Source organism: Fusarium venenatum, assembly GCF_020744135.1.
Source record: "Fusarium venenatum strain MPI-CAGE-CH-0201 chromosome Unknown EDB82scaffold_4, whole genome shotgun sequence".
Lineage (NCBI taxonomy): Eukaryota > Fungi > Ascomycota > Sordariomycetes > Hypocreales > Nectriaceae > Fusarium > Fusarium venenatum.
In genome coordinates this window covers 3192913-3206552 of record NW_027072132.1, presented here as the reverse complement: position 1 = coordinate 3206552, position 13640 = coordinate 3192913, and the positions used below count along the sequence as shown (strand labels likewise).

Here is a 13640-nt window from a genome sequence, read left to right as displayed (position 1 = left end):
CCGCCTGGCACGCGCTGCAGGAATGCCTGATTTTGCATTAGCGCAGGTCCCCATGCTGTGGAGGTTCCTTGGAAGGACCGGGAGGTGGGGGACGCGCCAGGGTCTTTGTCCGCTTTTGCTTGGCCATGATCTACAGAGCTGAAAGTAAACACAAGGAAAATGAAAGTCAACATTAACATCCAACTGCAACTGCATCCCGTCCAATCTTATCCTGCCACAACAAAACAATCAACAACATAACAGGATCGCCTCAATATAAATGCAGTTGTTCTGACTTTCAAAATCGCTAATGCGAACTCTTTTCTTTCACTAAATATCTAACCGTTTGCCCCTCGTTCACGTGCAGCTCTATCACAAGATGTTGGGCTGGATGTTGAGACGCGGAGAGAACGCGCCAGAGCCAGTCAATGAAGGAGGTGCGCACCGTTAGCCCAGGAAACTGTAATGACAAGTCAACTAACTTTCGCAACCAGATACAGCTCAAATTGACGTGCCTGACACTCCTGCGCCCGTATTTGCTGCCAGAGCATTCAAAAGCGCATTATTTGGAACACCAGCGCGGCCCAGTAATCAATCCACGAGAGCATTAGGGAAAGGCAAGAATGCCAGGATGGATCAGGAATCCTCCCGGACACCACAGCGACCGCAGGGAATACTTCTTACTCCAGGAACGGGCACAACAAGACGGAAACGCGTATCATTCGGTCAAGACGTCAAGAAAAACGCCAATGCAAACAAGGAGCCAGAATTGCGCCAGCGCACACGCTTGAATGAAGCTCTTGAGAAAGCATCAAAGTCCGTCAATCAAAAGAACGAAGCGCAACAAGAACAAGACAATTCCTCAGACGAGTGGGAAGAAGCCGATGACGAGGATTACTGCACACACGACATCACGATCGATCTTAACGAGCCTCATTCACAGTCGGGCAGATACTGGAAGGAAGAGTTTGAAAAATACCACGAGGATGCGAAAGCCGAGATGGAAAAGTTGCTCAAGTACAAGCAATTGGCAAAGTCCTACGCGAAACAGAAGGACGCGGAGGCGAATGAGCTTGCAGTAAAGCTCAAAGAAGAACAGCAGAAGGTGATTGAGATGGAGAAGCAGATTGCCGAAGGTGCCTCTAAAATCGCATCAAAGCGTGGAGACAGGTCAGATGAAAGCAGCGCTGATCTTCTGTCAACACTCACCAAGCAAACAGCCCTGGCCGTGCAATATCGAACGCGGGTGCAGGAGCTGGAGGACCAGCTTGAAAAATTCCTTTGCGAACGAGGGGATGATCCAAATTGGAAGGATCGTAAAGGGCAGGTTACGACATCACCAAGGACTCAAAAGACCCTTCTGGAAACACAGAGTCAATTGAGACGAGCCCGTATGCAAGTCAAAGAAGTTGATGATCTTCGCGAACAAATATCCTGTCTGAAAACTCAGCTCAAAGCGGCCGAAAAGCGAGCTACCAAGGCTGAGGTAAACAGCGAGACGAAAACCAGCCCGAAAGAAATGACTGGTGACGAACCTCTGCGCGAAGGATCGAGAGCACAAGAGTTACGTACCCAGCTTCGCGAAGCCCGAGAAGAAAATAAGAAAAAGGACGAAGAATTGCGCATACTCAAGCAAGAATTCGAGGCCTATCGCAACGAAACTCAAGCCCATAATGCGGATACAAACGCAGTATTGGAACGGGCACACGCCAAGATTGCAGAACTCAAGAAGGAGGTCAAGACGCTTAAAGTGGCAGATCATGCTGCTCCTGAGCAAGACGATCATGCTGCCCGACCGAAGAGCTGGCATATTCAATCAGACGCTGGCCGTCTGGCAGAAGACGGTCCAAAGTCGAGAAACGTTCCATCAAATGAAAGCAGCAGAGACCAGAGGCGTACTATGGCCCGACGAAGCTTCGACCTGAGTGACTTGGAAGGAGACACAATGGAGTTCAAGACTACAGACCCCAATGTTCCTTCGCTGCGTCAGAAGTTCTCGGACGACGCTGTCCCAAGAGTCAGTAAATCCGATGTCGGTACATCCAACATGGTCTCGGCAAGCCTCGGTAGCAAGCCGGACATTGGGCGGCCTAGATGGCAACCGTTTGTTCCGCGATCGCCAAGAAATCGAGCGTACCTTGGCGAGGAAATTACCAAGCGCATCGAAAACAGAGGTGAAACTCCCGGTCGACCAAACTTTGAAGAGATTACCGTTCCTGATCTACCCGCACTTGCCAAGTCAGTTGCTCGGTCAAAGCGAACCACTTCTACGGAAAAGATGGATGAAAAGATCGACTTGCTTCAGGATCACTATGCACGACTCGGAGGTCCCGATCCAAACAACAGCGTGTTTACTGCCAATGCATCGAAACTACCACCCGAGCGCAGAGCTGCAGCAATTGCTCGAATTGAGCAGAGAATGGCAGAAAAGAAGCGTATGCGCGGAAGAAGGGGATTTGACAAGGAGAATGTTCGACCTTGAGCAAGATAGTCAGTCTACTGTACATATGAGATACCAAGACTGTGCTGAGCAGGGGAAGGTTAACGGATTGAGATGTTTTAACGTGGTTGCTAATAATTGTACGTCGATCAGTATGGGAAAGACTCTGTTGGATTGGGCATTGGCATGGAGTTTGGGGTTGTATTTGATAAAATCCCGGCTGTTGGATTTACATGATGATGGTTGTCATGGTTTTGTTTTGATAAAGAGTCTAGGCCTTTTTAAACTATCTCGACCGTCTTATCTCTCAACGAGCTATTTTGATACTCAACTTAACCTCGTAAAATAACTTGAAAACTCATTATGCCTGCCGAAATATTGATATCGACTGATGCGAATCTTATTCAAGATGAGATTTCGGAATTAGAAAAGCGTCTTCACGATGCAAAGACGCGTTTAAACAAAGTCCAGCCTTCACCACCCCTGTCTCCCTCACGTAAGTCACAGCATTCCATATAGATAAGGAGTATAACCTCATATACCATAGCTCATCTTGCCGAAACAACTCATTTTCTGCTTCTCTTATCAGACTCGGCACTTCCTTTGGGCTCATTCGCCTTTAGCAGCGGTCTTGAGTCTTATCTAGCCCATGAACCTCGCGCCTCGGCATCCTTTGTCTCTTTTCTTCCAGCTTCGTTGTCCTCGTTCGCTGCGACGACGCTCCCTTTTGTTCTGGCAGCGCATCGCAACCCAGAAAGACTTCCTCAGTTAGATGACCAGCTTGATGCTGCCATTATATGTACTGTAGGCCGGCGTGCTAGTGTTGCGCAAGGTCGTGCGTTGTTGGGAATATGGGATCGCTCATTCCGCTCAAGTTGTCCGAATGTTGACGGGCGCGCATTGAAAGACTTTGCGGCCTTGTTAAGACAGGAGAGCCAGAATGAAGTGCCATTAGTTTCTGCTCATCTTGCGCCCTTGTTCGGAGCGGTATGCGCCCTTGTCGGATTGGGATTGCGACAAACGGCATACGTCTTTATGTTGAGTCACGTCAAGGCATTGATTTCTGCTGCGGTGAGAGCAAATGTATTTGGTCCTTATCACGCGCAAAAGGTATTAGCTGGGCAACAGGTACAGAGGATGATTGACGACATGATTGACCGAGAGTGGATGACCCCTGTGGAAGAAGCTGGCCAAACAGTGCCTGCTATGGATCTGTGGATTGGACGACACGAGATACTATATTCGAGGATATTCAACAGCTAATTAATATTAGCTGTTTGGGTGGTATCATTATTGTTACATGAAATATCTATCTATGCATTTTTAAAGAATTAATCAAAGCGCCTTGTACCTATTCATCATCGCTATCGCTGTCGCTGCCATATGCCACCAAGGGCCCTGTTGAGGCTGCGGCCTTTGGTTTCGATGCTACCGCCACCTTTGCCTTAGTAAGAGCTGCAAGAGTACTGCCTGAGAAGATGCCGCCAGTCTCTTGCTGCGGTTGTTGCTCTTCCACCTGGGCTGATCTGGTCTCTCCGTTTTCAATCATTGGCCGCTCCTGGTATTCCACGTCGAAACCTTCTCGTCCCAAAGGATTAACCGCCTGAGCTCCTCGAGCAAAGTGGATTTCGTCAGGGGCCTCGTATCCCTCAAGACCGTAACTGCTTTCAATTTTCCGTCTCTTCCTGGCCTCTGGATCTCGACCTTCAATCTCGGCAACGAACTCTGCAGGGAGAGCTCTGCGAATCGCATCAGCGGCTTGCTCCTCAATCTTACGCGCCTCTCGCGCTTGCGCCATGGGATTGGGGTCGGCAGTTGCCCAGCGAACGTTGAGAACCTCTTCGTGGTCGAGAGACTGATGCGCCATGGCCTCTTTGGCAAATTCTGCGTTGGCTTGGTTGACGTATGTGATGAAAGCGACACCTCTGGTGTTGAGGACACGAACTATTTTAGTTAGCACCATGTCTGCCATCTTCAACGGCTGAAACACTTACCGCGCTCAACAGGACCCCATTCTGCGAAATGTCGCGCCACGATCTCTTCAATATCATCAGTGACGTGAATTCTCCCCACGTAAACTGTTCGGTTCTGCCTCATGAAACTTCCCACGCCACCCATATCATCTCGGTAGTCGGAGAACTTGTCGCGTCCGAAGCAATCGACGTTAGGGTTGAAATGGTCGTATGTTCCGGGAAGTCGATGAAGATAGTCGCAGTCTTGACCCTTGGGGCAAATTCCACGCGCAAAACGCAAGCAGAAAAAGCTCCCCGGTATCGCGTCGGCTTTGGTATATCCACTGTCTTTCGAGACATTGCAGCGACTCTTGGCCTTGGTCTTGGATAGATACTTGTCTTCTCTATCGCCGCCAGACCACTTGTTGTACCAGATGTTGAAGATCGTACCGGTTTGGGGAGGGGGTTCTGTTGTGAAGAAATCGGGGTCGACTTGGGCTCGCGCAGGCCGCTTCTTCTTGCGGATAATCTTCTTGACGACCTTCTTTCCAGTAGGCGCCACGACTTCGTTATTTGTTGTCGCTACTGTCATCTCCTGGTTCTCTTGCTCAGCGACCGGCGCCATCTCAACTTGTTCTGCTTCTGCTGTGTCGGCCATGATTTCGAATTTGTGAGATGAATCGTCGAAAAGTCGTTGTGGTGGCAACGCGACAAGCCTGTGCTGATGATGCAAGGCTGGCTGTAAAAGATTCTGGGGAGAGGTAAATGTCAGAAAGGGAAAGCGGTGAGGCAGACTCTCAGCGCTTGCGGAGCTTGCTATTCGAATTCTGCCACCACTTCATCAGGCCTCTCAACCCCCCACTCATGATTTAGATCGTAGACAGGCGCTGAGGAATCGAGACTTATACTCTGTTTTATTAGTCTTTCTTTTTCTAGGTGCTTCTATAGGCGCACCTGCGTCTCAAACAAACGGCAAGATGGTGAACATCACGGAAAAGATCAAGGAGTAAGTTGATTCCTGAGGATAATGGCGGGGCATCACTGACATGGCGATAGGATTGAGGAGGAGATGAAGAAGACGCAAAGTGAGTGAGAAGCACAATCTCTATGAGTCTTGAAATCAAACTATGTGGGAGTCCTTGTTGGAAACGACCGAGGTAGAGACTCATGATAGCCATCCCAGACCATCATGAGATCTACACCAAACTTGGACTTGACCTTGCACACCTTTCTTTATTCGACAAATATCTACCCTCCTAATTACGAATAATTGCTAACATACTTTTAGAAAACAAGGCAACTGGTATGTTTCTATGGATATCTCGTTCCATTATGCAGTAGTGTTAACACAGTTCAGAATATCACTTGGGTCTATTAAAAGGGTAAGTCCAGATTGATCAACCCAACAGTACTGCTGGCCTCAGATTTAGCCTTTATTCTTTTCTGTTGGATGATTTACCAAGCCGCGTTACTGACAATTTCAGAAAACTTGCTCGACTAAGAGCGCAGCTGCTGGAACCTGGTCCTGGAGCTGGAGGTGGTGGCGGTTCAGGTTTCGATGTGAGCAAAAGTGGTGATGCGCGAATTGCCCTTGTCGGTTTCCCCTCAGTAGGAAAGTCAACCTTCTTATCCAAAGTCACAAAGACAAGGTCAGAAGTTGCTTCTTATGCTTTCACAACCTTGACAGCCATTCCTGGTGTGCTCGAGTATGGTGGTGCTGAGATTCAGCTTCTCGATCTTCCCGGTATTATTGAGGGCGCTTCCGAAGGAAAGGGTCGAGGACGACAGGTCATTTCGGCTGCCAAGACCAGTGACCTTATTCTCATGGTCCTTGATGCTACCAAGAAGGCTGAGCAAAGGGCATTGCTGGAGGCTGAATTGGAGGCAGTCGGCATCCGTCTCAACCGAGAGGCACCGTAAGTACTTGAACCGAGACAATCTCGAATCGCTACTAATGTGAAACTTGTAGCAACATCTACCTCAAGGTCAAGACAGCGGGTGGCATGAAAATCACATTCTCGTCCCCTCCCAAGAAATTGGACGAGAAGATGCTTTACAACATTCTGCGCGATTACAAGATCCTCAACTGCGAGGTTCTCGTACGTGATGAAAACGCCACAGTTGATGATTTCATCGATGTTATCATGAAGGACCACAGAAAGTACATTAAGTGCTTGTATGTCTACAACAAGATTGATAGTGTCTCACTCGACTTCCTCGACCAGCTGGCACGTGAGGACCACACGGTCGTCATGAGTTGTGAGGATGATCTGGGCATTCAGGATGTCATCGACAGATGCTGGAAGGAACTCAAGCTGATCCGCATCTACACCAAGCGCAAGGGCGCAGAACCCGATTTCAGCGAGGCTCTAATTGTTCGCAGCAACAGCACTATCGAGGATGTGTGTGATCGTATCCACAGGACCCTCAAGGATACGTTCAAATATGCTATGGTGTGGGGTGCCAGTGCAAGACATATTCCGCAACGAGTTGGTCTGAGTCACCCCGTGGCGGATGAGGATGTTGTGTATATCTGCACCGCCTGGAAAGCATAGATGTATACGCCTTTTACTTAGAAATTCAACAAAAACGTCATCATATCCAATATCGCACGCGTTCAATGTTTCGTATGTCAAAACCATGTTGTATTGATAAAGATCGTACATAAACCGGCCACCAGAAAAGAAGCCAAGTCAAGCCCTGTCATTGCATCATGTCATTACAAGCCAAAGTGTGCAATCCTACACCACCATTGATGTGCGTGTATATGTGTACGTCAAGTGAACCCCCAACGCCCTAAACCAGACCTCCAGCGGTTCAAATAAACACCGTGGGCTAAAAGCCACTAGCCCACAAAAAAGCAAAAGGAGCATCCCGAATAAGTGGAATATACTCGAATTGAAATGAAACAAAACGATGCTTTACAGCTGGAAGGCACCCTTGGTTGGTGCTGGCCTTGCGCCAAAGGGGTTATCGCCTTGGAGTTTCTTAGCGCTCGCTTGGGCGAAGAGAGATTTGGGCTTGGCTCTGAAAGGGGATTGTTAGTTGGTTGATACAGAGAATAGGGTGATGAGGAAGACGAACTTGCTGGCGTGCTTGTTTCGCAGAGCGCTGATCTTTTGAGAGCAAGGGCTCATGATGCCGTCGGATGGCGAGACGTATTTGTCACTGTTTCGATGTTAGGAACTAATACTCATCTCTTGAGGCAAAGTCACTTACGTCTCCTCGTCGGCCATCTTGGAATGGAAGGCTTGACGGTGGTATTCCATGCTCTTAACGTCCTTGACGGCTGGCTGCTCAGTCATGGGAGCGTTGACGTCCTTATCGGCGAGAATCTTGGCAGACATGATGAAGCGTTGAAAGTAGTAAGGAAGTCAAAGTGTGTATGATGAAGAGGAAACAAGGTCGATTGGAGAGAGAAAGATTGGCGGTTCTTTGATTCTTTCTATGTGTATGTGTATGTGTAGGTGAATGAAAGAATCAGTTGTGATGAGTTGCGAGTTCTTTATGTTAAGGGTAGTGCCGTCTATGAAATAGGCGTGCCATGCACAACTAGCAGAAAATTAGCAGGCAAAGTAAACGGTGCCTGACGTTGATGGGGCAACGGGCAATTAGTGAAAATTGCAAGGATACGGGGGTAGCAGCGATCGGATGACGTTGGTTGTTGCCGTGTTCTACCGTACTAATTACTGGAATGGACCCGACGGATACGTACAGGGCAAGGCCTGTAATAGACTCCACTGTGAGAAATGGCACGCTGAGGCCTATGTTTAACGCGGGCAAGCCGTGAACAGCGCACCATCACTGGGGTAATAGGAGTCCATGGCATGACTTGTGTTTAATAGCTTGGACCCTGAAGGTGTGATTTTGAAGGGAAAGGGGTTGGGTATTGACTCATAATAGGGGTATACGATGCGTTGATATACACCAATGTCCAATTGCGACTGAGAAGGTTGAATGTGTGAAACAACATCCATATGACAACAGCTATCCTTTTTGTCCTAAGTACCTCTGCCAAATGCCACAGTGACATGTCTATTCAGACTAAAATAGCCTAATTGCTGCTCCGTTCTTCTTTTGTTATTGGAAGAATTTCTTGTTTACCTGCCTTTGTTACTATAGTCAAGATCAGTGTACCCTTGGGATGAAATAGGAGTTACTAGGTTAATGGGGTTTTTGAATTGGCTATGGTCAGAGCGCAACCTATGAAATATCATGAATTTTCAATAAACCAACAACTTAGATATTCTAATTGTCCATGTTCAAGCAAACAAACAAATATGTGGCTACTAACTCGACTAGTCATCCGCGACCTTACAACTTAGCCTTGTGCTGTATCCTAGCACCAGGCTGAAGTCTCTCAACACCATAAGCCTTCAACAACTCCTCAGTCTTGGCCCTCTGCCTCTTGATCGTAGCAGTCGCCTCCGCGCTACGCTTGTTCTCGTTACGTCCCATCTGTTGCAGATGCACCTCATCAGGTCCATCGGCCAGTCGCAATGTTCTGATACCGGCCCACATATACGCCAACGGGGTATCCTGAGAGACACCTGCACCACCGTAGGCCTGAATAGCACGGTCGATAACGGTGAGTGCTGTCTGAGGAATGAGGACCTTTGCTTCTGCGATCTCCTTGAGGGCCTTCTTGGGACCTAGCTCGTCCATCTTGATGGCTGCGTTGAGGACAATGAGACGAGCAGCGTCGATTTCGATGCGGGACTTGGCGATCCATTCAATAATAACACCGTGCTCGCGGAGGAGTTTGCCGAATGGCTTCTTGGATTCATCGTTGACTCGGAGGAGCATCCAGTCAAGAGCGCGCTCAGCCTGTAGTGTTGTTAGCACAGCTTTCTTTAGTATGAAGCTGCGGGTAAACTTACGGCACCAATGCTGCGCATAGCATGGTGAATACGGCCAGGTCCTAGACGACCCTGAATAATCTCAAATCCACGTCCCTCTCCGAGCACAATGTTAGAGGCAGGCACTCTCACGTTGTTGAATGTCAGATGTCCGTGACCGTGAGGCGCATCATCGAAACCGTAGACCTTGAGCATACGGTTGATAGTAATACCGGGTGTCTCAGCAGGCACCAAGACAACGGACTGTTGACTGTAAGGATCCTTGTTGTCGGGATCTGTCTTGCCCATAACGATGTAGATCTTGCATCGTGGGTCACCAGCGCCGCTGGACCACCACTTCTGGCCATTGAGAACATACTCGTTGCCCTCGCGACGAATGCTTAGCTCAATATTGGTGGCATCTGAGGAAGCGACCTGGGGCTCTGTCATGAGGAAAGCTGAGCGGATTTTGCCGTCCATAAGAGGTTTCAACCACTGCGCCTTCTGGGCGTCATTGCCGTACTTGGCCAATACCTCCATGTTACCCGTGTCAGGGGCGGCACAGTTACAAGCCTCAGATGCGACGTGTGAGCGACCAAGCCACTCGGCCATGAGGCCGTATTCAAGGTTAGTCCAGCCAGGCGACTCCTTGTAGTGACCCTTGGGGAGGAACATGTTCCAGAGACCAAGCTTGCGGGCCTTTTCCTTCAAGTCCTCAATGATAGATGGGTGGCCTTCCCAGCGGGCATCACCCTCGCCAGCAAGGGCTTCTACTACAGGGTCGGCACTATTCAAGGTCAGAATTGGGTTTGCGCGAATGTAGGATGAGAACTGACGGAATGCATTCTTCCTCAACGAACTTGGCGACGAGGTCAAGCTGCTTCTTGGCAGCATCGCTAACGCGGTTGGCAGCCTAAGTCGACGATGTTAGTTTATGTTCGTCTTGATTATCGAAGGACAGCGTCACATACAATGGCTGGGATTCGCGCAGACATTGTAGAGTTTTGATGTGGACTTGTGGATGGTGATTATAGTATGATGTAGTAAGGGGTAATAGTCGTCACAAGTGATGAGGCAGAGTATCTCAACAGCAATGTCTTGGGAAATGAGAAAATGAGAAAGAGAAAAGGGATTGTCTAAAGATATGAAGAAACAGAGTACAAGCTGTAGTAAATTAATTCTACCCCAGGTTTGTCCAGCTCCAACTTCTCCGCACATTATCGAATGTCCAGGTTTGATGGAGCCGAGGTTCGCGGCTGCTGACTAGACGATTTGCACCTCTCACGGCTCAAGGAATAACAAGTGGAGACATTGAAATCCGGGGTACTTGTCGCTATCATTGGGAGCTCTCCGCAGGCCTCGGAGCTGAGTGGGTCTAATGCCTCGGACCTTGACAACTCAAAGCTTCAGGCTTCCAGTTATGGATTAAAGCTTGACTTAGGATTGATGATGGATCGACTTTAATCAGCTAGTGGCCCGATAGCTGATATCTCTCGGCTGTCTCCAGACATACCCGAATTATCAGTAGTGGGACATTAGCTACACAAGGCATCTTTAGATACTGCCCAAGATTGACATCACTGTCACCAAGAGCTAAACATGATTTAAAAGAAAGAGAACTCGCATCCATGTATGAACACCAATGAGAAACAAAAAGACTAAACCCAGGCTGCCTCAGTATGCAGTATACTTCCAGGCAATATCAATAATCCATCAGCGAAGTACCCTCCTCTTCAACCACCGCTCTTAGTCCATTCCACTCCTTTAACAAGCACAGCCATCGCGGTCGTTCTCGATGTGGATGTTAATCGGGTCATCAAAGTCGCCGCTGAACTCTTCAGACTCTTCTTGGGCCAAAGCGTTACGGGCAATGACTACAAACTGTTAGTCTGAACAACAACGATCACGGAAAAGTACTCACCCTCAAAAGCCTGGTCAATGTTAACGGCCTCCTTGGCACTTGTCTCAAAGTAAGGAATGTCGCCTTTGGACTGGCAGAAAGTCATGGCTCGCTTGTTGGAAATCTTGGAGACGTTAGACCACTATCAGTATACAGACTCGGGTCGACTTACCACTCGCTTGCTCTCCTCGACATCAATCTTGTTGCCAAGCACGACCTAAACCCTGTTAGCACGTCTCCTTCATCCAATCTAATAGACCACTCACAAATGGAAAGTTGGGAGGGTCACGGGGAGAAGCCTGGATGAGGAACTCGTCTCTCCAGCTGTCCAGCGCCTCGAAACTCTTGGCATTGTTGACATCGTAGACTAGAACGCAACAGTCGGCGCCTCGGTAGAATGCAACACCGAGGGACTGGAATCGTTCTTGACCGGCAGTATCCCAAAGCTATCCAGAACAATTAGTTTTTTGTCTTAAAAGGTAGAACATGTGCCTCTTTATCCTACCTGCATAGTAACTTGTCGGTCGTCGACCAGGACCTCTCGAGTCAGGAAATCGGCGCCGATAGTAGCCTTGTAGCTCGCACTGAACTTCTTGTTGACCTATCATTGCAGAATCGACATCAGTCACGGGAAATTCCAAACAATTTCAGCTGGGGCTGCGTACATATTGGTTCATCAAGCTGGTCTTCCCAACACCGCTATCGCCCAGGATGATAACCTATTCCACTATTGTATCAATACTCAAGGTCCCGAAAGATTCTGGACAGTTTTTCTATCATATCGCACCTTGAGAAGAACCTTCTTTCGAGAAGACATGGTGAATGATCGTTTATGAAAAGGGATCGGTGTTCAATGACGTTATCTCAAGCCTTCGAAACGCAATTGTCGAGGCGCCGTCGGGTTTCTAGCTTCTTCCGAAGTCGTAGTTCTCTATCGTTCAAGTCGCTTTGTCTGTTCGTGGAATGACAGACCCTCTGCTATTGTATCTGATCTGGCACAGAAGTCCAGTCGTGAAATGTCGGATTCACAAAAGGTTGGTGTTGTTTGGAGATGGCGGCGGCAGATGACGGTGGGCGGAGGTACCAATGTCGCAGCCTCGTCGGTCGCTCGAGGTGATGTCTGTAGCGCTAGACGCTTTTTAGTTTAGCGGTATGCATAAGTCAAGAAGTGGGTTCAAAGGTGGTTGGTCGTTTTATATCTCCACGTGACATCATATGTAGCTCTATCATGCGACACTGACCAGCCATGATTAAGGGATACTTTACTTAGTGCCAGTTGCCATTTTGGTGAGCTTCACCGATCAGCACTCCAGGCCTCATGGATGTATCACCAAAATCAATACGGCTGAACCATGGCGGATGACGGCCTCCTTAACAAGGTCCACGCTCTGAGCGATCTCGAGCTGGCCTTACTTCTCTGTTTAATTAGTCGCGAACATTGCCTTGTTAGCACACCCTCTGAAGCTATCGACGACTTAATACAGGAACTACAACTGGTGGCTACAAAGACCTTTGGGCTCAGCTGGGTTGTCATTGACTGTACTCCTTCCACGACCCTTGAAGACTTTGCCTCTGCTCTTCTCCTAGGCAATCAAGCTTCTCCCTCAAGCCACTCGCCTACAGCATTGCGTAACCCTGATTCGTACTTTACATCGAGGCCATCCACGTCGCATCCGCGCACACCGCTGAGTCCTCTTACTCCCGGCGGTGCTTTCGCGTCTCAGATAGCCAACGTCGTCCTTGCAAAAAACCTCGATCGAGCACCACAAGCCGTTCAAATCCAGGCCTTGGAACTCCTCCGAACCCGTCGTATATTTACACGAACCTCTGTACAAACTGCCCCGAAGCAATTTGTCTTTGCTCCGGTATTACAGGCAGCCAGTGGAGGCGAGGCTCGTGTAACGGCGCACTTGAATGACTTTTTATATATGACTTATTGGCATAATCCCGAGGATGGCTTCGTTAATCTGGATGAAGCAGATGCTGGTAACGATGCAGACACCGCATCGACAGGCAGTGTTGTGAAAAGGGGCCCTGGTGAGGGAACCACCTCGACTCCGCCTTTGATCGTCGAGACTGTACGTTGCTTCTTTTCATGTTTATGGGATACACAACTAACCATTGACAGGACATTAGCTATCTTGGCACTCTGAGCAAAGAGGCCCAAGTGGATATTGAAGTTACCCGCTACCAGATGAACATCGTTTCATTCCTTCGTATGCACCGAGCTGTCGCTGGAGGTATCAGCCCTACGGCTACTAAGCACTTCGGCCAACTCATACGCTGCCTTGCTGCTTTGCATGGTCTAGACTTTGTAACGCCAGCTCTTGTTGGCCTTGCTACTTCCAAGGTTTACTTGCATCGAATCCAGTTGACGCCTCCAGAAAAGGAGAGGAGTATGCAATGGGGCAGTAGAATAGAAGCAGTAGAAGCACTACTAGAAGACATTGGTCCTGAAGACATTATAGAAGATGTCCTGGGCATGGTGACCGCGCCGGTATAAGGCGGGCACCTTGTATTAAATAGTTCTT

General features: G+C 48.7%; 8 protein-coding genes across 8 annotated transcripts; 4 read left to right on the top strand and 4 right to left on the bottom strand.

The window, feature by feature from the left end:
• The first annotated feature begins 153 nt into the window (after window positions 1-153).
• EDB82DRAFT_514083 (spindle pole body formation-associated protein-domain-containing protein) lies at window positions 154-2731 on the top strand. The gene is made up of 2 exons (XM_025737989.2): window positions 154-416; window positions 474-2731. The coding sequence occupies exons 1-2, from the start codon at window positions 359-361 to the stop codon at window positions 2459-2461; spliced, it is 2046 nt and encodes a 681-aa protein (XP_025592794.1). The 5' UTR covers window positions 154-358; the 3' UTR covers window positions 2462-2731.
• EDB82DRAFT_314111 (uncharacterized protein) lies at window positions 2550-4038 on the top strand. The gene is made up of 2 exons (XM_025737988.2): window positions 2550-2915; window positions 2967-4038. Exons 1-2 carry the CDS (start codon window positions 2783-2785, stop codon window positions 3680-3682), a joined length of 849 nt encoding a protein of 282 aa, XP_025592793.1. The 5' UTR covers window positions 2550-2782; the 3' UTR covers window positions 3683-4038.
• EDB82DRAFT_314042 (uncharacterized protein) lies at window positions 3727-5155 on the bottom strand. Its single transcript, XM_025737986.2, has 2 exons — window positions 4414-5155; window positions 3727-4363 (listed from the first exon to the last, which is right to left on the bottom strand). Exons 1-2 carry the CDS (start codon window positions 5027-5029, stop codon window positions 3771-3773), a joined length of 1209 nt encoding a protein of 402 aa, XP_025592792.1. The 5' UTR covers window positions 5030-5155; the 3' UTR covers window positions 3727-3770.
• A 59-nt stretch (window positions 5156-5214) lies between these two features.
• EDB82DRAFT_514076 (P-loop containing nucleoside triphosphate hydrolase protein) lies at window positions 5215-6968 on the top strand. The gene is made up of 6 exons (XM_025737985.2): window positions 5215-5377; window positions 5428-5456; window positions 5660-5674; window positions 5729-5753; window positions 5856-6287; window positions 6341-6968. Exons 1-6 carry the CDS (start codon window positions 5349-5351, stop codon window positions 6924-6926), a joined length of 1116 nt encoding a protein of 371 aa, XP_025592791.1. The 5' UTR covers window positions 5215-5348; the 3' UTR covers window positions 6927-6968.
• On the bottom strand, window positions 6969-7909 carry EDB82DRAFT_514071 (uncharacterized protein). Its single transcript, XM_025737984.2, has 3 exons — window positions 7591-7909; window positions 7456-7539; window positions 6969-7398 (listed from the first exon to the last, which is right to left on the bottom strand). The coding sequence occupies exons 1-3, from the start codon at window positions 7716-7718 to the stop codon at window positions 7293-7295; spliced, it is 318 nt and encodes a 105-aa protein (XP_025592790.1). The 5' UTR covers window positions 7719-7909; the 3' UTR covers window positions 6969-7292.
• Window positions 7910-8504: 595 nt separating this feature from the next.
• On the bottom strand, window positions 8505-10458 carry EDB82DRAFT_514068 (acyl-CoA dehydrogenase/oxidase). Its single transcript, XM_025737983.2, has 4 exons — window positions 10181-10458; window positions 10046-10122; window positions 9252-9996; window positions 8505-9198 (listed from the first exon to the last, which is right to left on the bottom strand). Exons 1-4 carry the CDS (start codon window positions 10202-10204, stop codon window positions 8686-8688), a joined length of 1359 nt encoding a protein of 452 aa, XP_025592789.1. The 5' UTR covers window positions 10205-10458; the 3' UTR covers window positions 8505-8685.
• Window positions 10459-10528: 70 nt separating this feature from the next.
• EDB82DRAFT_514063 (small GTPase superfamily) lies at window positions 10529-12324 on the bottom strand. The gene is made up of 7 exons (XM_025737982.2): window positions 11897-12324; window positions 11775-11828; window positions 11615-11710; window positions 11376-11555; window positions 11282-11326; window positions 11131-11233; window positions 10529-11083 (listed from the first exon to the last, which is right to left on the bottom strand). Exons 1-7 carry the CDS (start codon window positions 11924-11926, stop codon window positions 10974-10976), a joined length of 618 nt encoding a protein of 205 aa, XP_025592788.1. The 5' UTR covers window positions 11927-12324; the 3' UTR covers window positions 10529-10973.
• A 137-nt stretch (window positions 12325-12461) lies between these two features.
• EDB82DRAFT_529560 (uncharacterized protein) lies at window positions 12462-13612 on the top strand (the record flags this gene model as incomplete). The annotated part of the gene is made up of 2 exons (XM_025737981.1): window positions 12462-13187; window positions 13238-13612. The coding sequence occupies 2 exons, from the start codon at window positions 12462-12464 to the stop codon at window positions 13610-13612; spliced, it is 1101 nt and encodes a 366-aa protein (XP_025592787.1).
• Between the last annotated feature and the right edge of the window lie 28 nt (window positions 13613-13640).